Source organism: Carcharodon carcharias, chromosome 17 (genome assembly GCF_017639515.1).
Source record: "Carcharodon carcharias isolate sCarCar2 chromosome 17, sCarCar2.pri, whole genome shotgun sequence".
Classification (NCBI taxonomy): domain Eukaryota; kingdom Metazoa; phylum Chordata; class Chondrichthyes; order Lamniformes; family Lamnidae; genus Carcharodon; species Carcharodon carcharias.
In genome coordinates, this window is record NC_054483.1 from 83,617,448 (window position 1) to 83,644,445 (window position 26,998).

Consider the following 26,998-nt stretch of genomic DNA (forward strand, 5'->3'; position numbering starts at 1 on the left):
GACTTGAGAGAATGGAGTGCAACAAGTTCAGAAGGAGACAGGTTAGAGTGGGTGAGAGAAGCAGAGAAATTGACACGCTGACAGTTCTCAATGAAAAGATCAAGAGCAGGTATCAGGCCAGACGGAGGGGTCCAGGTAGAGGGGTGAAATGGGGTGAAAAGACCTGTAGAACAGGGGGGAGGTCTGCCCAAAGAAGTGAGCATGGAGGCGAAGGCGGGGGAAGAAGAGTTCAGCATCGTGCCGAGCCCGGAATTCATTGAGGTGAGGGCGTAAGGGTATGAAACTGAGTCCTTTGCTGAATACTGCATCAGAGAGGGGCAGGTCAGAGGGTATGGTGAAGACACGGCATGGGCTTGGATTAGAAGATGGGATGGGGTCAGAGGGATGGGAAGTGGTGGAGGGTCCTGCATGGACATTGGTACCCATGAGTTGTTGGAGTTTGCGTTCCTTAGCACCTGAAAGGAAAGACAAAGTTTCTTGTTAAATGGTCGGATAAGACAAAGAATAAAATGAAACTGGGGACAAGGACAGGCTTGAGATAGAGTGAGTTGGTGCTGCTGGTGGGAGAGGTTGAGTGTGTTCATATGGTGTCACATGGCACTGAGTGTGGATCTCAGGATGCGGCGAGAACAGCAGTCCGAGGAGCATTGTATATCCCGGAGATACCTATAATCCTGGGTGGATTCAAAATATGAGAGATGGAACTTCAGTTGGAATCTACGTGGGGTAAGTCGGAGACAGAGGCAGTCATTGAGGAAAGAAATATGGATGTGAAAGCAAGTTTTGGTAAACATCAGTAGGGAAATGGAAAGCAATGAAAGCAAACAGGGCAAAAGAGACAAACAGAAATGCACTGGAGTACTGGAACCTTTGTATGCTCATTAGACCTGGGGAGCCGCATGTTGTACACTCACTATAGTTTTGCCAGTTGTAAGTGCTTTAGTTTGAAGGGATATTGGAACAGTAAGGATATTTTCATTGCCACCAAAAGATGCTGCATTAAATGTCTTCTAAGCATGAAATCATACAACATGGAAGGGAGCCGTTTGGGCCAGCATATCTGGACCAGCTCTTTGAAAGAGTGTAAAATTACTTCCATTCCCCGGCTCTTTATCATATTATACAATATTTATCCAATTTTCTTTTAAAACGTACTATTGAATCTGCTAACACCATCCTTCCAGGCTGTGCATAAAGACTCACCAATTAAATAATTGTTCCTACTCTCTTGTCTTGCCAATTATTGTAATCAATCCTATAGTCCTGCTAGTTCTGATGAAGGGTTATTTATTGGAAATGTTAATTCTGCAGGGATGATGTTTCCCACGGTTTGGGAGGTGGGGTCTAGAACAAAGGGTCACAGATACGGGGTAGGCCATTCAGGACTGAGATGAATAGAAGGGTCATACGGACTCGAAACATTAACTCTGTTTCTCTCTCCACAGATGCTGCTAGACCTGCTGAGTTTTTCCAGCATTTCTGTCTTTGTTTCAGATTTCCAGCGTCTGCAGTATTTTGCTTTTATCTGAGATGTGGAGAAATTTCTTCACTCAGAGGACAGTGAATCTGTGGCATCCTCTAACACAGAAGACTGTGGAGACCTAGTTACTGAATATTTAAGAAGGGAATAGATTGATTTCTAGACACTAAAGGCATCAAGGGGTATAGGGAGGGAGCAGGAGTGTGGCATTGAGATAGAGGGTCAGCCATGATCATATTGAATGGTGGAGCTGGCTCGAAAAGCTGAATGACCTAACCTTCCTATTTGCTTTATGTTGGCTGCCAGTCTCTTCTCATACTCTTTCTTTACTTCCCTTATTTGCTTTTTCACTTCTCATTTGAACCTTCTGTATTCAGCTTGGTTTTTAATTGTATTATCCACCTAACATCAGTCATGCACACTCCTTGGGCCCCAACTATTTACAATCTATATTAATGACTTGGATTCAGGGATAGAAGGTACTATAGCTAAATTTGCAGATGACACCAAAATAGGTGGGAAAGTAAGTTGCAGTGAAGAAATAAGAAATTTACAAATGGATATGGACAGCTTAGGTGAATGGACCAAAATTTGGCAGATGGAGTATAATGTCGTCAGAAGAAAATAAGAGTATAACTTTGGTCAGAAGAATAAAAAGGCGACTCATTATTTAAATGGAGAGAAACTTCAGAATGCTTCAGGGCAGAGGGATCTGAGTGTTCTCGTGCATGAATTGCTGAAAGCTAGTATGCAGGTACAGCAGATAATAAGGAAGGCAAATGGAATTTTGGCATTTATTGCTAAAGGAATAGAGTATAAAAATAGGGAAGTGTTGTTGCAACTGTACAAGGCATTGGTGAGACTGCACCTGGAGTACTGTGCACAGTTTTGGTCCCCTTACTTGAGGAAGGATGTAGTTGCATTGGAGACAGTTCAGAGGAGGTTCACTAGATTGATTCCAGAGATGCAGGGCTTGTCTTATGAGGAGAGATTGAGCAGTTTAGGCCTATGCTCGCTAGAGTTAGAAGGACGAGAGTAGATCTAATTGAGGTATATAAGATGCTAAAAGGGATAGACAAAGTAGACGTGGAGCAGATGCTTCCCCTTGTGGGGTATTCTAGAATGAAAGGCCATAGTTTAGACTAAGGGGTGGTAGATTTAAATCAGAGATGAGGAGGAATTACTTTTCTCAAAGGGTCGTGAATCTGTGGAATTCACTACCTCAGAGTGCAGTGGATGCCAAGACGCTGACTAAATTTAAGGAGGAGATAGACAGATTTTTAATTAGTAACGGGTTGAAAGGTTATGGGGAGAGGGAGGGAAATTGGAGTTGAGGCCGCAATGAGATCAGCCATGATCGTATTGAATGGCGGGGCAGGCTCGAGGGGCTGAATTGCCTACTCCTGCTCCTAGTTCGTATGTTCTTATGTTCCTTTTCTGTTTCATCTTACTTTCTATCTGTTTCATCATTCAGAGAGCCCTGGATTTGTTTGCCCTACTTTTCTCCATCATAGGAATATACCTTGACTGTAACCAAACAATCTACTCTTTAAAGGCAACCCATTGTTCAGTTACAGTTCTGCCTGCCCATCTTTGATTCCAGTTTACCTGGGCCAGATCCGTTCTCACCCCACTGAAGTTGGCCCTCCCCCAATTTATTATTTCTACCCCAGATTGTTCCTTGTTCTTTTCCCCAGCCAGCCTAAATATATATTATGACCATTGCCCCCTAAATGGTCCCCTATTGACACTTGATTCACTTAACCCGCCTCATTCCCCAGAACCAGGTCCAGCAATGTCTCCTTCCTTGTTGGACCGGAAACATATTGATGTGAATTATTCTCTTAAACACACTCTAGAAGCTCTTGCCCTGCTTTTCCCTTTAAACTATTACTAGCTCAGTATCAGAATAATTAAAGATCCCCATTATAACTGCTCTGTAATTCTTGCAGCTCTCTGTACTTCCCTTGAAAATGTATTCCTCTATATCTTTCCCAATGTTGTTGGCCTAGGTTCGTGTACTATAATGTTTTGATTTGGCAATGCGATAGAAATTTTCAGATCCAATTAACAAAAGATTGAACACTATAATACGTATTTCAACCCTTAAGTTTTTATTGTGTGAATAAATAGTGACCTGACAAGAGTGTTGCTTATAAATGCTTCATGTTATTACAAAGGTGTTGCTTCTTGCAAGGGCAGACATTTAGGAGAGACTGTTACAGTATAGTAATTTAGGGCTTATCGTGTCTATCTTGTTTTTGTGAGAATAAAGCACAAATATCTGAATTTGAGCCACAAGAATGAAATTGCCAGTGCTTTGGGCAAAAAAGCCAAAGTTGCAGACTGAATTAACAAAAGGATATGGCACCACTCAAGCAGACACCAGCAATATTTAGAAAGAACAACATGATTCTGTCTTGAATTGAAGTAGAAGCAGAGATTTCAACATTGACATGAAATGGTTATACATTTGATGACACTGGAGCAGAACCTCTTGAATGGTTCAAGAAGAATATAAAAAAAAATCACTGGAATTTCAGAACAAATATTATTTGATAAAATTATATAAGTGACGTATGAAATTGGGTATAACTTTCTCTTCAAGTTAACCTTGGGTTGAACCAAAAGTTTGAAAAAGTTGACATTTGTTTAAAAAAAAAGTCAGAAAAACCAATAAAGTGACCCCTGAAATAACAAATGAATGGCTTTTATTAGCTCTGCCTGCATTACTTCTAAAGTTCCAGCCTTGTGATGTGTTCACCATTGATGAAACAGAATTTTCCTGAAAGACTGTGCCAAGGAAACTTTTATGTCTACTGTCGGAAGTGCTTAATGGGTAAAGAAGCAAGGCATGTATGTCTCTGTCTGAGCATTAATTTATATACAGACCTGAGAAGCTACCTCTTCTGTTCATTGGTATAACCCTGGGTGTTCCAAAAATGTTTGACAATTTAACATTTTAATTAGCAATTTTGAATGATTTCTACACTTTGAGGAATACGTTCAGCCTCTGGTTAGAAATTTTCAGGCTTACAGTAGAAGCGTGTTATTCATTGTGGATAACTGCCCTGCGCAACTTGAAATTTCTGGTCGAACAAATGTGAAATTTGTCTGTCTTCCAATAAGAACTACTATTAAGCTTCAGCAGATGTAAACTGGAGTTATCAATTTGGGTCACCATGGGAAATTTCTGGCTAGAAAAAGGCCAACTTCTTATGGAGCTGTTAAGGAATTTAGGATATGTTTGCTGAATGCAATGAATTTTGTTGTTGCAAGTTGAATCATTTGACTCCAAGCAACATCCCAAACTGCTTTTGTCATGCAGGTATTGTTAGTAAAGGTAGAGGAGAATCTGACCCTGTTCAAAGAAGTTGAAGCCACCCCTGAGCTGCAGTGTAGTTGGGAGCTTCTTTTGCAAAGTGGACTGATTATGTTGCATTGGTCCAAGCCAGAATTAAATAGTAAACATTTTGAGTGGGTGGACCAATTAAGGCCCACCCAGCGACCTGCCCAATAGGAAGCACATAGCGCTTCCTGTGCGGGGGGGATTCCCCATCTGTCAGCACACATCTCCCTGAGACTAAGTGCTCTCAGGGAGATTACTGACAGTGTAAGAAATTTGGAAAATAGAGAAATATAAAAATTATTAACATGTCCCCCTCATGTGACAATGTCACACGAGATAGGACATGTTAGTAAGAAGCACTCAATGGCATCAGATATTCCAGGGAGGTGATTTATGGCAGAACCCCAAACACCTGGTTCACCAGAAATGGCTCTATGGGAGCCCTTGCTAATGGTCCCCCAGGACCTGTAAGCATGCAAACCTGGGCTGTTCGCTTGATATTTATCTGGCTTTTTATCCTGATATGTTAAGGCTGTTTCTAGCAGACTTTACTCCTGCTAGGAGTGCAACACTTTAAAACTTCATTAAAGTTTTTAAAAACAGACATGAAACCTCATCCCGCCAGTGGATGAGGTTTCATGTATTATCAGAAGCCCGCTGGGGCTCCTGGCCTTAAGGTTGACGGGCAGGGTCTTTAATTATCTTATTTATCCTGTCAATGGCCTTAATTGGCCATTGACAGGTTGACGGAGAGACTGCTGATTTCACTGTCCACCCGCCTTCCTCAATATTTAAATGGGCCGCGATGACGTCGGGGGTTCCTCCCGACGTCATGCCGCGTCATTTTTCCTTCGGCGAGCAGGCCCTGCCCCCAAATCGTCGATGGGAAAATTCTGCCCGGCTGATGTCCTTCTCATCCTCCCTCCAATTCCAGCAACTGGTCTCCTTATGCATTCTCTCATTTGATAAAAAAATGTAATGCTTTACTCACAACTGGTTTGACTCAAAATATTGGTTAGTCTGGTAAAATTTAAAGAAACAATCACGTGATTTAGCATTGAAGATAAAACAGACCAAATCAACTGATTTTGTTAAACATATTAATGATTACAGTGTCAATAATTAGAAAGTACTTGTTGGATTTAAAAGTTATTAAAATAATGCCTTCATTTGCAAATACTTCCAAATTGTTATCAAGAAAGTTTTGTATTTCTGTTACAGTACATAGAATCCTATTATTTTGTCCGGCCCAATAAAGTAAAAAATTAGGACTCAACTGTATTTTCCACGTGCAATAGGCAAACTTGACAATCCATTACCAAAGACTTTCCCCTGTTTAAACATTTTCAATTAGATGTCCTTTCTTAGCTACCTTGGGTATTTTCCCCCCATTGGCATTAATCACATACAAGTTGATCGTTGCCATGGCTTCATTGCACCTAGTGATTTATCATTTTATTTGATAGGCCTCTGAATTAATCGCAGTTTTATTGTAGAATTTGATCCATGTTATATCCAGTTAGTGAAGCGTAGCACACGTTTTCATATATTGTAAAGACTGGTCACTTTTTAAATCATACCAATTATTTTGGGACAGTTTTAAAAGAAAAGCAGTTGCTGCATTTGTTATAGAACTGAACTGACCATGATCCATTCCATGACAAAACACAAGAAATATATCGAGTTAGAGCACAATACCACCTTCTAATCATGGAAATCAGCCAAGAAATCATTGGAGTACCAGGCAACATTAGCCCAGATCTTCCAATCCCAATAATGGTGAACACTAAGATATTTGAACCCATTGAGGTTCTCAATGGCATCAGATATTCCAGGGAGGCAATTTATGGCGGAACCCCAAACACCTGGTTTGCCAGAAATGGCTCTATGGGAGCCCTTGCTAATGGTCCCCCAGGACCTGTAAGCACGCAAACCTGGGCTGTTCGCTTGATATTTATCTGGCTTTTTATCCTGATATGTTAAGGCTGTTTCTAGCAGACTTTACTCCTGCTAGGAGTGCAACACTTTAAATCAGGAGGAGTGTCAAAGCAGCCCAGCACCCCTGACACCATTCACTGCCTCCTACATCATCACTGCTCACCCGCCCCAATGACCCACTGCATGCACCCTCCTATTGATATTGCTAAACCAACCCTCCTGAAACTGCTCATCCCCTTCCCACACTTCCAGAACTGACCCCTCCTGCACCCTCCACTGCTCACACCCTTCCAACACTGCTTACCTCCTTCTAACACTGCTCAGCCTCTCTGGGGTGTAGGGTGGGGGTGAGCACTTTGGGGAGATGGGTGAGCAGTATTGAGTATTGAACAGTGTAAGGAGGAGGGTGAGCAGCATCAGGAGCTGGGTGGGGTGAACAGTTTTGGGTATGCTGGGAAGGGTGAGCAGTATCAGGAGGGGGGTGAGCAATGTCGGGGGCGACGGGGTTGATGAGGGTTGATCTAGTATTAAAAATGGTTAAGAGGTCCATTTAAAAACAGTGAAATTCACTGAACTAAAGGCAAACTTCAAGGAGGGTGTCTTCAGTTTGTAACGCAAAAGGAGGCATAGCGTCACTGGAATTGCAGCTCGCCACTAGGCCTCCCACCTTACCTTGTCAATGGAATCAAGCTGGAGCTGAGACAGGAAGGTCCTCAGGCTGCAATGTAAAAACATAAGGCCACAGTTTCAAATGTGGTGAGTGGTGTGTACTCCCACTTTGCTACTGACTGGAAAGTTTAGGGCACTTCATTTAACAATCCAGTTAAATCCTCTCATTAAAGTCATGAGTATCTTCAGCATCAGGCATCCTGATGTAAGCAGCACATATTTCACAAGAGAGGAGTCATACCCTTTAGATGGAAGTCTCTATAACAGCATTAGATCTGCTATAAAAGAAGTGATCCTTTGATATAGCTATAGCAAGCACATAGAGATTCACATAGTCACAACCACTTGGTGGCATATTAATGAGCTTTAATCACATTATATCTAGTTGACACTATGTCAAGATTACCTCCAATATTTCCCTGTTGCCCCCTCTCACAAATACTGTTCTTACTTCACATTGGTGTTGCTTTCTCCCTAAAAATTGTTTAATCAGGTTAAGATCAGGACTCTTTCTAATCTATAGTGATTTTCCTGCTGCTTCTAAATATTAACATTATGTGATAGTTTCTATTGCTGCCTTAGGTGGCCACACAATGAATGGGGCACAATGTCCCGGATTTTTGTGTGGACTCAGGGAACCCTACCTGTGCACTCTGTGCCTTCCAAAATGCACACTCAACCCATGTGTGACTTTGCAGGAATTTTGTCTTTTCACACAAGGGTCAGGTTTGTAATGCATTTGGTATATGGGTATGGAGGCAGGCTGGTTAGAAGGCCCTCCTTGGTTCTCCAACACAGCAGCCCAGCTCCCAACATCGTTTAAAGGCCCCCTAAACCTCACCCCCCCAATCCTCCAAGCCACCCACGTACCCTCAGATCACCCATGCCATCTCAATGCCACGTCAGATCCCCCATGTCACCTCCATGCCCCCCTGCATCCTCCATGGCCACTCCCGCAATATGTACTATGGTCAGTCCTCAGGAGCCATGCAGTAGCAAAGGGAATTATTTTAAAATGATCAGAAATGCATTCCATTTCCATTTTCAAGCAGAGTGCCTGTCAATCAATGGAGGGGAGCAGGTGCAGAGATTCTTTTCAACTTTCAAAAGCAGGTTTTATTTTAAACAGCCAGCAATGTCAATCGATTTAAATCACAGCACAAAACATGATAATAGAAGATGACAGGACAGTTTTTTTTACATTTTTAATGCATTGTGCAACTTTAGACAGTGGGAAAAGTATTATAATGCATGACAGCAAACAATGCTGGTCAATGTAAGGGTCAACTTACCTTTGTAGGACAGATTCCTATGATGAATGATAAAAATACATCTACATTAGAATATCTAATAATGACATTTGGGGATGCTAACCATTTTAAACTTGTCTGTCAGAATGTTCCTGACTCCTCAGTATGCTTCTTTTGTTACCCGTTCATGGGATGTGGACATTGCTGCCTAGGCCAGCATTTATTGCCCATTACATTTAAGAGTCAACCACATTGTTGTGGATCTGGAGTCACATGTAGGCCAGACCAGGTAAGGATGACAGATTTCCTTCCCTAAAGGACATTAGCGAAGCAGATGGGTTTCTAAAGACAATCAGCAATGATTTTGTGGTTATCATCAGACTAATGGATTCAAATTTCACCATCTGCCACGGTGGGATTTGAACCCGGTGTCCCCAGAGCATTACCCTGAGACACTGGAATACTAGTCCAATGACAATACCACTATGCCACCACCTCCTCAGTGGTCACAAACTCTCCAAGGAGGTGCAATTTTTTTGAGTTTTCAAACCCAACATCAGCGCGCACACAGTATGCGTAAGGAATCCCAACTTTCTTGTGGCCCTCACGTATGAGCATACGAACATACATACATACAAAATAGGAGCAGAAGTAGACTATTTGGCCCCTTGAGCCTGCTCTGCCATTCGATAAGATCATGACTGACCTGTTTGTGTTTCAAATTCCATATTCCTATCTACCCCAATAATGTTTCATCCCCTTGCCTAACAAGAATTTATCTACTTCTGTCTTAAAAATATTCAGTAACCCCGCCTCCACTGCCTTCTGAGGCGGAAGAGTTCCAAAGTCACACAACCATCTGAGAAAAAAATTCTCCTCATCTCTGTCCTAAAAGGGCAACTCCTAATTTTAAAACAGTGCCCCCCAGTTCTGGACATCCTTTCCATGTCCACCTTGTCAGTACCGTTCAGGATCTTATATACGTCAATCAAGTCACCCTTCATTCTTCTAAATTTAGTGAAAACAAGCCCAGTCTGTCTAACCTTTCCTCATAAGACAACCTGCTCATTCCAGGCATCAATCTCATAAACCTCCTCTGAACTGCCTTCAACACATTTACACCCTTCTTTAAATAAGACCAAAACTGCACACAATATTTGAAATATGGTCTCACCAATGCCCTGTGTAACTGAATCATAACATCCTTACTCTTACGTTCAATTTCTGTTATAATAAAGGCTAGCATTCCATCAGCCTTCTCAATTACTTGCTGTACCTGCATATTAACTTTTTGTGACTCAGGCACTAGAACACCTATATCCCCCTGCGCCTCAGAATTCTGCAGCTGTTCTCTGTTTAAGTAATACTCTGCTTTTTTATGCTTATTGCCAGTGAACAGCTTCACATTTTCCCACATTATACTCCCTCTGCCAGATTTTTGCCCACTCGCTCAACCTATCTATATCCGTCTGCAACCTCCTTATGTCCTTGTCATAACATACTTTCCAACCTATCTTTGTGTCATATGCAAATTTAACTACCATGGCTTCACTCTCCTCAACTAAGTCATTGATATAAAATGTAAAACGTTGAGGCCCCAGCACATACCCCCTGCCAATCAGAAAAAGACCCATTTCTGCATACTCTGTTTTCTACCAGCCAGCCAATCTTCCATCCAGGCTAATATGTTACCCCCTACACCATGAGCTTTTATTTTCTGCAATAACGTTTGATGTGGTATCTTATCAAATGCCTTCTGGAAATCCAAGTACCGAATGTCTACAGGCTTCCCTTTATTCACAGCATGTTACTCCTTCAAAGAACTCCAATAAGTTGGTTAAACATTATTTCCCTTTCACAAAACCATGCTGACTCTTCCCGATTACCTTGAGTTTCTCTATGTGCCCAGCTATAACCTACATAATGATAGATTCTAACATCATCCCCACTACAGACATCAAGCTAACTGGCCTATAGTTTCCTGTTTTCTGCCCCCCTCCCTCCCTTCTTGAATGCTACTTTCTAGTCTGATAGAACCTTTCCAGAATCTAGCAAATTTTGGAAAATTAAGACCAACGCAACTACTACCTCATTAGCCACCCTTTTTAAGTCCCTAGGATGAAGTCCATCAGGACCTGGAGACTTGTCAGTCCGCAGCTCCATTAGTTTGCTCAATACCACTTCCATAGTGATTGTAATTTCACCAATTTCCCCTCTCCCTTCTGCCACTTGGTTTACAGCTATTACTGGAATGTATTTTGTATCCTCTATGGTGAAGACAGAAGCAAAATATTTGTTCATTTCATCTGCCATTTTCTTATTATCTAATATTAACTGCCCACAGTCACTCTCTAAAGGACCAACACTCACTTTCCTTACTCTTTTCCTTTATAAATACCTGTAGAAACTCTTGATATCTGTTTTTATATTTCTAACTAGCTTCCTGTCATATTCTAATTTCTTTCTCCTGATTAACGTTTTAGTCATTCTCTGCTGTACTTTATATTCTGACCAATCATCTGACCTGCTACTCATCTTTGCACTTATGTGCTTTTCCTCAAGTTTGATGCTTTCCTTAACTTCTTTAATTGACCATGGATGATGGGTCCTCCCCTTAGAATTTTTCTTTATAGCAGGAATATACTTATTCTGAGTATCCTGAAATATCCCCTTAAACGCCTGTCACTGCTTCTCTATTGATCTATCCCCTAGTTTAGTATCCCAGTTCACTTCAGCTAGAGCAGCGTGCATGCTCACATCATTGCCCTTATTTAAGTTTAAGACGTTAGTCTTACACCTGCTCTTCTCCCTTTCAAACTGGATGTAAAATTCAGTCATATTGTGGTCGCTGCTACCTAGGGATGCCTTTACCCTGAGGTAATTAATCCTGTTCACGTTACACAATAGGAAGTCTAATATAAGCTGCTCTCTGGTTGGTTCCAAAATGTGTTGCTCTAAAAATAACTCTCCCAAAAGCATTCTATGATCTCCTCATCCAGGCTATTGCTGCCAATCTGATTTTTCCAGTTTATATGTAGATTGTTACCATCCCATTATCACATTCACCCAATATTTCTTGTATGCTTTTTCCTACGTCATGGTTACTGTTAGGGGGCTTGTAGACCACTCCCACTAGTGACTTTTTTATCCTACTATTCCTCATCTCCACCCAAACTGATTCTGCATCCTGACCTCCTGACCAAGGTCATGTCTAACTATTGCACCAATGTCATTCTTGATCAACGGTATTATCCCTCCACCTTTACCAAGTTTCCTATTCTCCTTGAATGTCATATAACCATCAATATTCAGGACCAATACTTGTCATCCTGCAGCCACGTCTTGATAATCGCTATCAGATCATATTTATTTACTTCACTGTGCAATATCAATTCATTTATTTTATGAATGCTACGTGCATTCAGATACAGAAGCTTTAGTTTAATCTTTTTGTTATCTTTGCAACATATAGTCTTCACTATTGGTGTATTGTTAGGTTTTATCTCTGTCTCTTCCTGCTATTCTATGGCCTGGTTTCCCATATTATTATTATGGTTTCCCTGCCTTGAATCTACCCCTTGATTTGCTACATCTACCCAAGCTTGATCCCTCAAATCCCCTTGTTTAGTTTAAAGCTCTCTCTACTTCCCTAGTTATGCAATTTGCAAGGATACTCATCCCAGCATGGTTCAGGTATAGGCTGCCCCAACGCTACCCCCCCTTTTCCCCAGTCCTGGTGCCAATGCCCCACTAACCGAAATCCACTTCTCCCACACCAGTCTTTGAGTCATGCATTCATCTCTCTAACCTTATTTTCCCTATGCCAATTTGCACGTGGCTCAGGTAATAATCCAGAGATTACCACCTTTGAGGTTCTGCTTCTTAATTTAGTCTCTAGCTTCTCATACTGACTATGCAGAACCTCTTTGCTTGTCCTACCTATGTCGTTGGTATCTACATGGACCACGACAACTGGGATCCTCCCCCTCCCATTGCAATTTCCTCTCCAGCCCTGAGCACTTGTCCCAAACTTATCACTGGGCAGGCAACACAGCCTCCTGGACTCTTGCTTTTTGCTGCAGAGAACCCTACTACCAATACTGTTCCTGTTTGTTCCCCCTGCATGAACGGCTGCCTGTACCATGGTGCCATGGCCAGCCTGCTCATCCACTTTACAGACCTCGCTTCCCTCCACATAGGTTGTGAGCACCGCGAATCTGTTGATAATTGCAAAGCCTGAGGCTCCTTCACTACTGTCTGCTCAGTCCCTTTACCTGCCTCACTCACAGTCACATCCTCCTGTCCCTCAATGCTGACCAAAACAGATGACCCTATTCTAAGAGGCATGACCATTTTCTGGAACAAAATGTCCATGTCTTTCTCTCGCTTCCTTATGTTGCACAGTGTCTGCAGGTCCGCTTCCAGATCAATAATCCTGATCCGGAATTCCTCTAGCTGCTTGCACTTTCTACAGACATGTTTGTCCATGGATCACCTTGGCATCCAAAAGTTCCCACATTCCACAGCTGCAACTTTTCCATTGTTATTTATGTTATTTAGTTAACTTAACTTAATTGCTCACTTAATTAACTTAGAATAATTCCTACGTATACCACACCACTTTCCCTCGTGCACCGAATTCCCACATGAACCTAATTAGCTGCTCGGTCTCCATCTCACTCACCTGTCTCCTCACCCGCCCCTTTACTGATCATGCGGTTTGAAAAGCCTGTTTCTTTTATAGGCCCTCTGATGAGTCACTAGCTGGTTTAGTTTCCTGCTACAGTAATTAAAATCACTTGAACCAACTGCTTTCAGGTGATTTACAGATAACTGCCACTCCAGGTAGTTCTCTACTTAACATGCTAGCCTAATTTACTTGAAGGTTAGTACTATGTCAGATCTTGATTCTTAATCTATAGTTAAACCTGAAAAGGACTTACCGTAACTTACCATGTGAGCCTAATTCACAACTCACTCTGTCTCCGTCTCACTCTCTCTCTGGCGTAGTCACCTGTCTCCTCATGCACCCCTTATTTCCTCACAGTGAGGGCCCTGACCTCGGTAGCGGCGTGTGTGAATTTTGTACCTAAGGCTTTTTCTACCTGTCGGGAAGGCACAGGAAAATTGTTTTCCCAGTAAAGAAAAGCTAAGTTCAGCATTTTGCAACCCGATTCATACCTCCAAAATCTGGCCCTTGGGTATTAGGCATAGAGGTAATAGGATGCAATTATAGCGATCGTTTGGGATTTCCCTAAGCGTTTGGCATGTTTATGTAATTGTCACTTAACTACAACCTAAAGGAAAGGTTTATTTATAAGTCTCGTGATGCCACATGCTCCTCTGATTATTCACTTCATGACAAATACTTGTCTTCTGTTGTCAGGATTATCTTAAGATTTTGTATTTAGCCAGAAGATATAACTGAATTAAGCTTTTAAGTTAATTAAGTCCACAATGTTTTTCAATTCATACATGAGCATTAGATGTGTTTGCTTTCTGATTAAGTAATTTATTGCTGAAGATATGATAGAAAGCCATCTACTGATCATTTGAAATGTTTAATGCTTGGAAATTTGAATTATTCAATAAGCAATGTAAATAATGTAATGTGGAAGGTTAGCATTAAAAATGGAATGACATGATATGAATTAAGCATTTTTCAATTAAGAAGAGTAACTATTATTTCTTGATAGCAGGAGAGAAACATTTATGACCTCACTAAGGTGAATATGAGTGACCAGAGTTTTGTTTGCATATTCAGTACTGGACTTTGTCAAAGTGTATCATCTGTTCCCTTTAGCAGATCAAGTTTCCTTATACCCAGTTTAATTATACTTGTGCTGCTTTTCTGTGAGAATTGCTTTATGTCTCAAGATAAGTTTTTTATTAAACCATGGGCATCTTTCTAAATGTTCATTGAGTTGTAACAAAATGGCAGAGGTGTGACCTTAATCAAATCACTGATCCATTATACACAACCGAATGACTCATATTTTAAAACGCTTACAGTAGGATTGACTGAAATTGAACTTTCACCTTTTTCCAAGACAACTTATTGAATTGAATTTGAACCAAAACCTCACAACACCCTCTCGGATCTTGCTATATAATGCAAAATGCTGAAGCGTTCTTAGCGTAGCATTATTTTGGCTCCTTCTGTTCTTTTAGATCATTACTATTAATTTTGATTTGAAGCCATCATTATGAGTTTTTCAAGGGAAGATCACCAAGTTAAAATTCATTTGTCTGCCTCAGACTAAATAATCTTGCAGAGATAAATGGCAGAATCTTGTATGAATCTAGGATATATCTCTGGGTAGTCGGGGACAACCTCTGTCCATTACAGAGATACATCTCTGATTCACATTTAAGCTCAGGACCATTTCCAACAATAACAACTTGCATTTGTAGTGCGCTTTAAATTAGGAAAATGTCCCAAGGCACTTCACACAGATAATTGGACAAAAATTGATATCATGCCGTAGAAGGAAACAATAAGACAGGAAGTAGGTCAGCTTTAGGGACCTTTTTCAGAAGAGAGAGAGATGGAGAGGTTTGTGGAGCAAATTCCAAAGCTTAGGGCACACTTAGATGGTTGCGGGCAAAGGTGCCAGTGGTGGTGTGAAGAAAATGGGGAATGCACATGATACTGGAGTTGGAGGAACACAACATTCTTGAGGGGTTTGAGTAGGTTCAACAGGAGAGTAGAAAGTTGAACAACAATTAAGAGTTGGTGGGGGAGAGTAGGGATTTTAGGGAAGCAAAGTACCAAGGGGGGAGAAATGTAAGGGCATATGACTAGCTAACAGAAAGGAGAGGAAGCAGGTGAGAAAGGCTCACTGGGTAAAGAGAAAGGGAAATAGAAACTAAGCTCAGGCCTGGTGTCGCAGCCAAAATGCACACATGATTTGTAGCAGGGAAACTGGAAAATATATTAGTCCTTGTTTTTACGTGATAACAGAATGTATCATTTTTACATTGTCTACATTTCATTTTATGATGACTCCAAATGTATTTTGTGTGTAAACCAGCAAGAGGCTGAGGTTCAGAAGAGGAGTCCATAGCAATTATAATAGCCAACTAGGTTTCTGTGTACAGTTGAAGCTTTTAAATTAGCAATGTACAATAAAGCTATGATATGAATGTCTGGCTATTGAACAAAGCTGCCCAAGTAATTTACACAGACACAGAGATAAGTCCCAGTGGATATATATTTTGGAATTAAGCTCCTTAGCTTCCTCTGGACAAATCATAGCAAACTGAAAGTGAGATTTTATTATGGCAGGCCTCAGAAATTTCCCACATCCTGGCAACCTCCATGTTGGCTACAAAATTGGAAAAAAACAAACTTAAAATCTCATGACTACTTCTTTGGGATTTGTAAGGCAAATTGCATAAGCTCTTGCACAAGGACCCCAGAAGAAAAGAATTCTAGAAAGTTGTCCAAACCCCACCATAGAAACATAGAAAATAGAAGCAGCAGAAGGTCATTCGGCCCTTCGAGCCTGCTCCACTATTCAATATAATCATGGCTAATCCTCTATCTCAACGCCATACTCCCGCTCTCTTCCCATACCCCTTAACGCCTTTAGAGTCTAGAAATCAATCTATTTCCTTCTTAAATATTTTTAGTGACTTGGCCTCCACAGCCCTCTGTGTAGAGAATTCCACAGGTTCATCACCCTCTGAGTGAAGAAGTTTCTCCTCATCTCAGTCATAAATGGCTTACCCAGTAACCTGAGACTATGATCCCCTTGTTCTCGATCCCCCAGCCAAAGGAAACATCATCCCTGCATCCAATCTGTTCAACCCTGTCAGAACTTTATATGTTTCAATGAGATCCCTTCACATTCTTGTAAACTGTAGAGAACACAGGCCTAGTCAACCCAAACTCTCCTCATATTGTAATATTGCTATCCCAGGAATCAGTCTGGTGAACCTTCGCTGCACTTTATGGCAATTTTGTCTTTCCTTAGGTAAGGAGATCAAAACTTCACACAATACTCCAAGTGTGGACCAAGGCCCTGTACAGCTACAGTAAGACATCTCTGCTCCTGTACTCAAGTTCTCTCGCAATGATGGCCAGCATATCATTTGCCTTAACTGCTTGCGGCACCTGCATGCTTGCTTTCAGTGATTGGTGTACAAGGACACTCAGGTCCCTTTCTACATCAACATTTCCCAATCTATCATCATTTAAGTAATACTCTACCATTCTGTTTTTCCTACCAAAGTGGATAACTTCACACTTATCCACGTTATGCTGCATCTGCCATGTATTTGCCCACTCACTCAACATGTCTAAATCGCCTTGAAGCCTCTTGACATCCTCCTCACCACTCACATTCCCAAGTCAGCAAATCAGCAAACTTGGAAATATTACATTTGGTTCCCTCATCCAAATCATTGATATGTATTGTGAATAGCTGGGGACCAACCACTGATGCCTGCGGTACCCCACTAGTCATCACCTGCCATTCTGAAAAAGACCCATTTACTTCAACTCTGTTTCCTGTCTGCTAACCAATTCTCAATTCCTACCAATATATTACCCCCAATCCAATGTGCTTTAATTTTGCACATTAACCTCTTATCTGGGACTTCATCAAAAGCTTTCTGAAAATCCAAATACACCATATCCACTTGTTCTTCTTTATTTATTCTGCTAATTACATCCTCAAGAAACTCCAGTAGGTTTGTCAAACATGATTTCCCTTTCATAAATCCAAGTTGACTTTGTCTAATCCCGCTGATATTTTCAAAGTATCCTGTTATCACATCCTTTATAATAGACTCTAGCATTTTCCCTACTACTGAGGTTGGGCTAACCAGTCTGTAATTCCCTGCTTTTTCACTCCCTTTTTTAAATAGTGGGGTTACAGTTTGCCGGGACTGTTCCAGAATTTTGGAAGATGACAACCAACACATCCACTATTTCCATGGCCACCTCCTTTGGATTTTCAAGCCCTGGGGATTTATCAGCTTTCAGTCCCATGCATTTCTCCAGCACTGTTTTTTTAGTAATACGAATTTCCTTCAATTCCTCCTTCCCTCTAGGCCCTCAATTCCCTAGCATTTCTGGGAAGTTATTTGTATCTTCCTCCGTGAAGACAGAATTAAAGTGGCTGTTTAATTGCTCTGCCATTTCCTTGCTCTCTATTATAAATTCTATTATTTCAGACTGTAAGGGACCTACATTTGTCTTCACCACTCTTCTTCTTCTTACATACTTAAGAAGCTCTTTTATGTTCCTTGCAAGTTTACTCTCATACTCTATTTTTCCCCTCTTAATCAATCTCTTGATCCCCCTTTGCTGAATTCTAAACTACTCCTAATCCTCAGGCTTGCTACTTTTTCCAGCAACTTTATTTGACTCCTCTTGGGATCTAATACCATCCTTAATTTCTTTTGTTAACCATGGTTGGGCCACCTTTCCTGTTGTGTTTCTGTGCCAGAAAGGAATATATAACTGTTGCAATACAGTTTGTTCCTTAAATATTAGCCATTGCCTATCCACCATCATGCCTCATACCTTTGTAGTTTCCTTTGTCTAGATTTAGGACCCTAGTTTTGGATTGGACTACTTCACCTTCCAACCTAAGGAAGAATTCTGTCATGTTATGGTCACTGTACCCTAAAGGACCTCACATAGCAAGATTATTAATTAACCCCTTCTCCTTGAACAAAACCAAATCTAGGATAGCCTGTTCCCTAGTTGTTTCCTTGACATACTGGTCTAAAAAACCATCTTGTATACACTCCAGGAATTCATCTGCCACCGTATTATTGCTAATTTGGTTTGCCCAGTCTATAGGTAGATTAAAATCACCCATGATTACTGCAGCATCCTTGTTACATGCATCTCTAATTTCCTGTTTAGTACAGTCCCCTACCTTACCACTACTATTTGGAGGCCTATAGACAACTCTCACTAATGTTTTCTGCCCCTTGTTGCTCCTTAGCTCCACCCAGACTGATTCAACATCTAGATTTTCTGAGCTAATATCCTCTCTTACTATTGCACTGATTTCATCCTTAACTAATGATGCCTTTCGTTTTTTGCCTGTCCTTCCTAATTATTGAATACCCTTGGATATTCAGTTCCCAGCCTTGGTCACCCTGCGGCCACATCTCCGTAATCGCAATAATATCAAACCCGTTTACATTTATTTGCACTGTTAATTCATCTACCTTATTGCAAATGCTCTGTGCATTCAGATACAGTGCCTTTAGATTTGCCTTTTTACGCATTTTTTTTGTACTATGGCTCTATCTGCTGCTAGCCCCTGTTTCCTCTGCCTTCCACTTTTGTTTTTTACTTTTCTTGTCCTTCATTTCTACCTTTGTTTCCCTCCCTGTGTCTCCACACTCAGGTTCCCACCCCCCCCCCCCCGCCAATTTAGTTTAAGCCCTCCCCTACAATACTTGTGAATATCCCTGCGAGGATATTGGCCTTAGTCACGCTGGGGTGCAACCTGTCCAGCTTGTTCAGGCCCCAACTTCCCCAGAATCAGTCCCAATGCCACAGGAATCTAAATCCCTCCCTCCTACACTATCTCTCTAGCCACACATTCATCCAGTATATTCTCATATTCCTGATCTCGCTAGCTTGTGGCACTGGGAGTAATCCTGAGATTACTACCTTTGAGGTCCTACTTTTTAATTTATTTCCTAGCTCCCGATATTCTGCTTGCAGGACCTCATCCCTCTTTTTACTTATGTCGTTGGTACTGATATGGACCACAACCTCTGGCTGTTCATCCTCCCCCTTCAGAATGCCCTGCAGCCACTCAGTGACATCCTTGACCCTAACACCAGGGAGGCAACATACCATCCTGGTGTCACATCTGTGGCCTATCTGTTCTCCCCCCACCCTGTGCAGCTGTGCCACTCATGTCACGGACTTTGTTCTTGCTGCATTCCCTGAGAAACCATCTCCCCCAACTGTATCCAAAACGGAAAATCTGTTAGAGGGAAAGATGGGACTCCTGCACTACCTGCCTATTGCCTTTACTCTGTATGGTAGTCACCCATTCTCTTTCCGCCTGTGCACTCTTTACCTGCGGTGTGACCATCTCACTGTACGTGCTATCCATGAAGATCTCAGCACTGCGGATGCTCCAAAGTGACTCCAGCCGCTGCTCTGGATCAGAATCGTGGATATCAAGTAGCAGCAGCTGGAGACACTTCTTGCACACATGTTCACTAGAAGTGTCCCTGACTTCCTGCTTTGCACAGGAGGAACATTCCATGTGACAGAGCTGTCCTACCATGACTTATCCTTAAATTACTCCCTTTACTTTTACTTCCTGTAGTTTAGAGAATATTAAAGACAGTAGAAATACTCACCATGTCCTGCTTACCAAGGCTCTGCTCTGCTTTTGGAGGAAAGGTAAAAAATGAAAGGATCACCTCCTTCCCTCTTCACCTCCTTCCCTCACTCACCAAACTCCAACTGAAGTACTCAAATGCAACCCAAGGCAGCACTGAGTGAAGACAAGGCAGCACAGTGGATGGTCTGAATTGGTGCTCCTTGAATCTATCTTCTGAAAACCTGTTTAAGTCAGTTCCCCAATTAACTAGCTGCAAGCAGAGCCTAAATGAGCCCTGTTTTAAGGCTCGACTGAAACTCACCTTCTCCCAACCCAAAGTGTAAGTTTTAGTTAATTGCTTAATTAAAGACTGACTAGACTGTAGATAGAAATTAACCCTTAAATTAAATTAACCCTTAAAACTCCCTCACTCACCAAACTCCAACTAAAGCACTCAGATGCAGCCCAAGACAGCACTCAGTGCAGCCCAAAGCAGGTGCTTGGATCTAATGGGCATCTTTTAGGCCTAGTGTGCAAATAACATGAATAGATCAAGGTATGCAAATGATACATTTCCTTCAGCTTCATTCTTCCATGGGATCTGGGCGTCATTGGCAAGGCCAGCATTTGTTGCCCATCCTTTATTGCCCTTGAACTCTGGTTTGTTTGGCCATTTCACAGGGCAGTTAAGAGTTAACCATGTTGCTGTGGGTCTGGAGTCACAGGTAAAGATGACAGATTTCCTTCTCTAAAGGGTACCAGATGGGTTTTTACAACAATCGACAATGATTTCATGGCCACCATCACTGAGATGGCTTTTAATTTCAGATTTATTCATTGAATTTAAATTCTACCAGCTGCCATGGTGGGATTTGAACACGTGTCCACAGAGCATTAATCTAGGACTTTGGATTATTAGTCCACTTACATTACCACTATGCCACTGCCTCTTCCCCCAAAGTATTGAATGGTGCCTGAGGAGTGAGAAATGGAGAATGCAGCAAGAGGAATAGGCATGGCAAACCATGTCCTGTTCCACTGAAAAAAATGGCAAGAGCAGAGCAAAAATCCATAACCAATTTTGCAATAGAATTAAGAAAATGGTAAAGGGGGTGATTTTCAATCTGAAAAAACCTGATATTCCCATAGGTAAATAAGTCTTGGGCAGTTTTTAGAGATAATAAAAGATAATTGCGCTTGGGAATTTGCAAATGGAGAAAACAAAGAAAAGCAATAATGTGGGGCAGGGAAAGAGACATTTTACAAGGAGCCTTTGGAAAGACAAAGGAATTTGGGAACAGAAAACCTGGAGAACAGATGTTCAGGAACAAAAAGAGATGGTGGACATCAACCATTCCCGAACAGAGAGATAGTACAGGATTGATTAGAGATGATGGAAAATAGTCATTTCAGAAAGGAGATTGTGCACGATTAAATAGAGATAGTAGGGAGTGGAAAAGTAAGGGTGACAGAGGCTTGGGTGGAACACAAAAGGAAAGGAAAATTCAGTAATTAGCTTTTTAAAAATGAGAAGCAAAAAAGAAAACATAGCACAGAAAAGGATTTAATAACTGCAGCAGGACCAGGAACTAAGAAAAATGCAACAGCGGGATGCTGAGAGGCTGGGAAATAAATTGGAAAAGGAAACAACAACACAGGGGACAAGGGTTCTAAAAAAAAGTCATATTGGATTTGAAATGTTAACTCTGTCTCTCTTGCCACAGATGCTGCCAGACCTGCTGAGTTTTTCCAGCAGGTTTTTATATTAGCACATGGGGCAACTTGGGCTTGAGTGTGGGCAGTGAATTGGAGTGGGCTGGTGGAGGAAGAAAGAACACCAAAAAATGCAATGGGAAGTTGAAAAAATTGGGCCAGGCAGGGAATTGGAGAATAAAAACAAGTTACATTGTGGAGTGAATGGAGGGGAGGTGTTTTAGTGCAGGGCTAGATGAATATTGAATAAAACTTCAGCAGGATGTGCTACAGAGTTCTGAAGGCTGGATTAAGAATTACAATGACAAGAAGCTGGGGAAAGTTATTTGGAGACACTTAATGTATTTAGGATTTATGAGGCAAGTAAATGTAGTTCTGTTGTTTTGTCACCATTATATCACATTGACATTACAGGCTGCTGTTTGCATACTTTTGGAGCTGGATTTTCAATCTTGAGTCAGGAACCTGATGCCCTGCTAATTTCTGGGTCCTGACCCTGCAACGCATCTGCATTCAAATGTAGATGGCCTAATGGGGCCAGTGGCAAGCTCAGCACCCAAATAGTGGAGTCAAGCTCTGTCAGGAAGCAGGAGCTGCCTGCAGAGCATACATGTCAAAGGTCATAATGAGGCCTGCTGCTGCCGCCTTGCCGAAGTGAGGATGCAGAATATTGGAGGTCCAGCAGCCTCATTGTGCAGAGAAGTGGCCAAATTACCAACTAAAATATACTGAGCCCAATCTTGCACAAAAACCCATTGTGTTAAAATTTTTAATCATCAAAAAAATTCCAATGTTCCCTGCATTAAACTCAACAGTGTGGACTAACATGCACCAGATTTTTCAGGTTTGCCGATTTGCAAATTGAAATCGTTGTCTGGATCTCCCTGGCCCATTAACAAGCTCCTCAATCAGCTTAATAGGCTGTTAATTTAAGGAGAGCAGGTTCGCAACTCTTCCCCACCTCTCCACCCCCACTGCCCCCACCATTCCTCACTTTGAAAATTCCGCCTCATCCTGGAGATACTGGGACACTGACGTGCCATCCAAGAACGCTATTTTCAAACTATGCCCACTCCTGTTCTTGCCCCCATGGGTATTTGAAACGCCTGGCCCTGATTTCTGATTCCAATATTGCAAATGAGGGACATTGTCATTTGGGTGAAGATGATAACACATTTAGTACGTTTCACAATTATTTGTTGCTGGATTTGTCATGTGCTGCACCATGCAATGGTTCAATCCAGCTTTGGCATCTCACTGTTAGCTTCTATTTTTAACAATGTAATTTTATTGAGATGGCAGTTGGATCTACATACTCACCAAACTCTTACTGCTTTTATGATGCGTAGTTTTAATTGCAACCATCTGTGCCACTATGCCTGTGAATGCTGTAATAGGCATATGTTGGAGGCAGACATGAACACTGAATCCTGCTTTCTTCCTCCTCCTTTACAGTTGAGTCCTTACCTGTCGAGCAGTGGCTTGAGAGGATGGAGGCAGCAACAGAGGTCATGCAAATTAGCAACAGAGGTTGGCCAGTGTCTGCACTGCATTAAGTACCTGGGCAAGTAGCTCCAGACCCCCAGTGGCTCCAGCAGGCGATCCGTAGAAAAGTGGTTTCCCTCCTATATGATGTAGTGGGAGTCTGGTAGTCTGCACTGTTGGTACTGGAAGCCGGCGACGATTGAGTTTGATTCCCCACTGCCATCATTCACAAACTTTTGTTTGAATCATATGTATTTACAACCTGACAATAATTTAGAATTTTGTGAGATGATATGCAGGTAGGGATGGTGAATCTAAGTCCATAGTTATCACATTTTACTAGAAAAGTTTACATTTACTCTTGGTGGCAGCTCAACCTGTGTTGATGATTCTAATAATTCTGGTATGCTACCTATGGTTTCTGATTAAAAGGTTAGGACATCGAGCTTACCAATTAGACTTAGCTATGTTAGTCAGGCGCTGATTGTGAGAAATCAATGATAATATTTCCTTCTCAAGCTGGGAGATTTTTAAGAACTTGCTGTCTAATAACCTTATAAAATCTTAAGAAATTTATTGAATATTACAGCAATAGCACTCTCTCTTTCTCTTTCATATGAAAAAAGTTTTCATAGCAGCTTGTTTGGCTATCAACAGGCCTATCCTGCCCTTTGTTTATCTTTGCTAAAGATATGTCTCTAGCACAAGCTCTGAAACAAGACATTCCTAAAGCCTGATAAGGTGGGATCTCATGATGCAAATGTAGCCCGAGTAAAGGTTAAACAGGCTCTTGAAAGGGAAAAAAAAATCACATCAGGCAGCCCTTTACAGGAATTTTAACTGTCCAAAAGCCTCATTTCTGCTAGACAGGTTGGACTTAAACTGCCTCTAATGTTATAACACTTCTGAGATATTTAAGGAAATTACGATCTATAAAAAAAAGGAGTTTGTGTATAACTGGGACTGCTTCTGTCTTCTGTTTGCACAAAGGTTTTAGATGTATTCACAAGAGGAATTGTTTTAAAGTTGCTACTAATGCCAAACTAGGACTTGTGACTAAGAGGAAGTGTGTAGGAGTCAATCGACAGGTAAATGCAGTAGGCAGATAGGTGGCAGTTACAGTTCAATAAAGATAAATATGAAGTAGAACACTTAGAAAAATTAACAATAAAATAAAGCTAAATGGTAAGATTATTAGAACAGGTATTCATACATATATTTTAAAGATAGATATGCCAGTATGAAAGGGCAAATAGTATCCTGGGTTTTATCTGGAAGCATTGAATGCAAAAGCAATAGAGCTTAAATTAATTTTGTACAGGTTGTTGGTTAGCCCACAGTAGAGTATTGCATGCATTCCATTGTATTAGAGCTATGGAAGGGATGCACTGAAGCTTCACTGGTATAATATAGGAATAAGGGGTGACAGCTTTAAAGAAGGGCTCAGAAGATTATGAATAAAAGGTCATGGAGAGGATCTAAAAGGTTTTTGCGATTATGAGATGTTTTGAGTAGTGACATTGATTTGTCAACCAGTAGAAACAGTAACAAGACTCAGGATTGTTGATAGAAAATGAAGGGACATGTTAGGAATTTTTTGTACATGGCCATTAGAGCATGAAATCTCTTACACAAAGTGATTTTTTTATTCACCTACGGGATATGGGCTTTGTTGGCTAGGTCAGCACTTATTGCCTATCCCTAATTGCCCTTGAGAAGATGGTGGTCAGCTGCCTTCTTGAACCGCTGCAATCCCTGTGGTGTAGGCACACCATATTGAGACAATTTAAAAGGGACTTGGGGAAGCATTTCATAAACAAGAATATGTGATATGGGGAAGGATTGAGATTACTCCAGTTAAAGATCTAGCAACAGAACAGGTGCAGGTGTCTGAATAATCCGACCATTAATAATGACTGTTTTCCTTAATCATGTACTAATAAATACTGACATTTTTACAACATTTATATGTTGCTGGAATTTGTTGCCCTTTTTCCCCCAAAGACTCACGAAGTTGGAGCTCGGAGTCTCAATGGCAGCCATTTGCACCAAACTGCAAAGGCTGGTAACACCTACTTTTGCAAGACCCAGCTGCAGCATCCCTGGAGTAGGCCTTATACAAAGCAGATTGCAGTGTGCTGATTTCAAGTGACATGGCAACGCGCAAGCGGGAAGTAGACTCATTACTTTCCACTAAGGTGCTGAAACTGCTTGGAAGGCCTTCCAATACTTGATATAATTGCTTGTGTGTGGCGAGCAGTGTTAATTTCATAGCTTAAACTCCTGAAAGCCTTAATCCTGGCTTCCCAAGCAGAGTTGAGAGTGACCTTGCTTTCCAGCAAACCATCTCCTGCGTTGTGCTTGCTGTTGACCATTCACACTGGGTGCATCATGTTAAGGAGACCCTTGATGCTGGGGCGCAATGGAAAATATGAAAGTGCCTCCTCAGAAGTATCATCCTGTTTTGATGTATTTTCTTCTGGATGCTCTTGACACTGAATGACCTAAAGGCAAGAAAGGGAGTCAGAGGTTATTTGGCACAGACTGACTGCACAATTGCAGGTGACATATTTTACAATGTCGTCAGGCTGGCTGTTTTTCTGAGGTATATGAAGAGGTATAAGAAGTAACCAGTGACCCTATTCACAAACGCTCAGCCTCAAAACCACCAATTCGGACAGCTTCTAAGGGTCAGTGGGCCCCCCAGTTTTACTCCTCTCTCTTGTGTTACATACCATTTTCTCCTGCAGGAAGAAAAGAGATTCATTTGTTCTGACATTGCATATTAATAAAAATGTCCTATGTGTATGTATTGCATTCACTTCGTATTCTGTATTATTCAAAAAGCTTCGATCTCTGAACTAATATTCCAAACAAAAGATTTGCTTCTATTGAAAGGAAGTTCATATGTTATCTAGAGTATGTTTCATGAAATTGGTGTTTTTCATTGTACAATGTTCATAAAATTGTTCACATTGACAGGTTTTATTCATCATTGATATAATTTGAGGTGGTAATTCAGTGTGTTTTTATTTTTTTTTATGTTTCAGAGTCTTCCTCCGAGCAATAAATCAGTATGCAGATATGCTGAACAAGAAATTTCTTGATCAAACAAACTTTGAGCTACAGGTAAGTGAAGTAAAACCAACATCCTAGGATCTTTGGGTTATGCAGCAAGATTAGTTTGGTTAGAAGTAAAATTATGTTTCTGTTTGCAGATTGTGGGGGGTGACTCAAGTGTGCATACTGTAAAACAAGAATAAAAGTTACTAACTATGAATATCTCTTTAAGTGGAACTTGTGAGGAACAAAAGTTTTATCTTGTGGGAAAAAAGGGAAATAAACACACACACAAATCCTCAGAATGCAGTAAGATTAAGTGATTTTATTATAAAGTAATTTGAAACATTTCAAAGCACTTGACACAATGATCAACCTTTGGAGTGCAGGTACTGTTATTATCTCAGTAAATATTGTGGCATTCTGTATTATTAACTTCCCATAGGCAACATTGAGGTGAATTTATCTGTGAATCTGCTTTTGGTGGCGGAGTCCTCTGTTGTCCCAGACAGCCAGCCACCTATATCATCATGACCATAGATGCCGGTTACAAAAATGCCAATTACTTCATACTGTATTAAATCTGATGACTGTTTTAGGCAATTCAAGCAGCTGTTCACATTTAAGTATGTTACCTGCCATTAAACCCTAATTCCTCAAGGTTCTGTGCCGTAGCTCTGAGCTGTTAATACTGGATTTCTGAACTAGACATCTCCCAGCTTTGTTTTAAAATTAGCAT

At 41.2% G+C, this 26,998-nt stretch overlaps 1 protein-coding gene across 1 annotated transcript in view; it reads left to right on the forward strand.

Moving 5' to 3' along the window:
• Positions 1–26,998, forward strand: part of dock1 (dedicator of cytokinesis 1) — a 693,250-nt gene that overhangs the window by 433,188 nt on the left and 233,064 nt on the right. Inside the window, exon 30 of the mRNA XM_041210280.1 lies at positions 26,250–26,328. Coding sequence (XP_041066214.1) covers positions 26,250–26,328 — 79 coding nt within the window. The remainder of the gene's footprint in view (positions 1–26,249; positions 26,329–26,998) is intronic.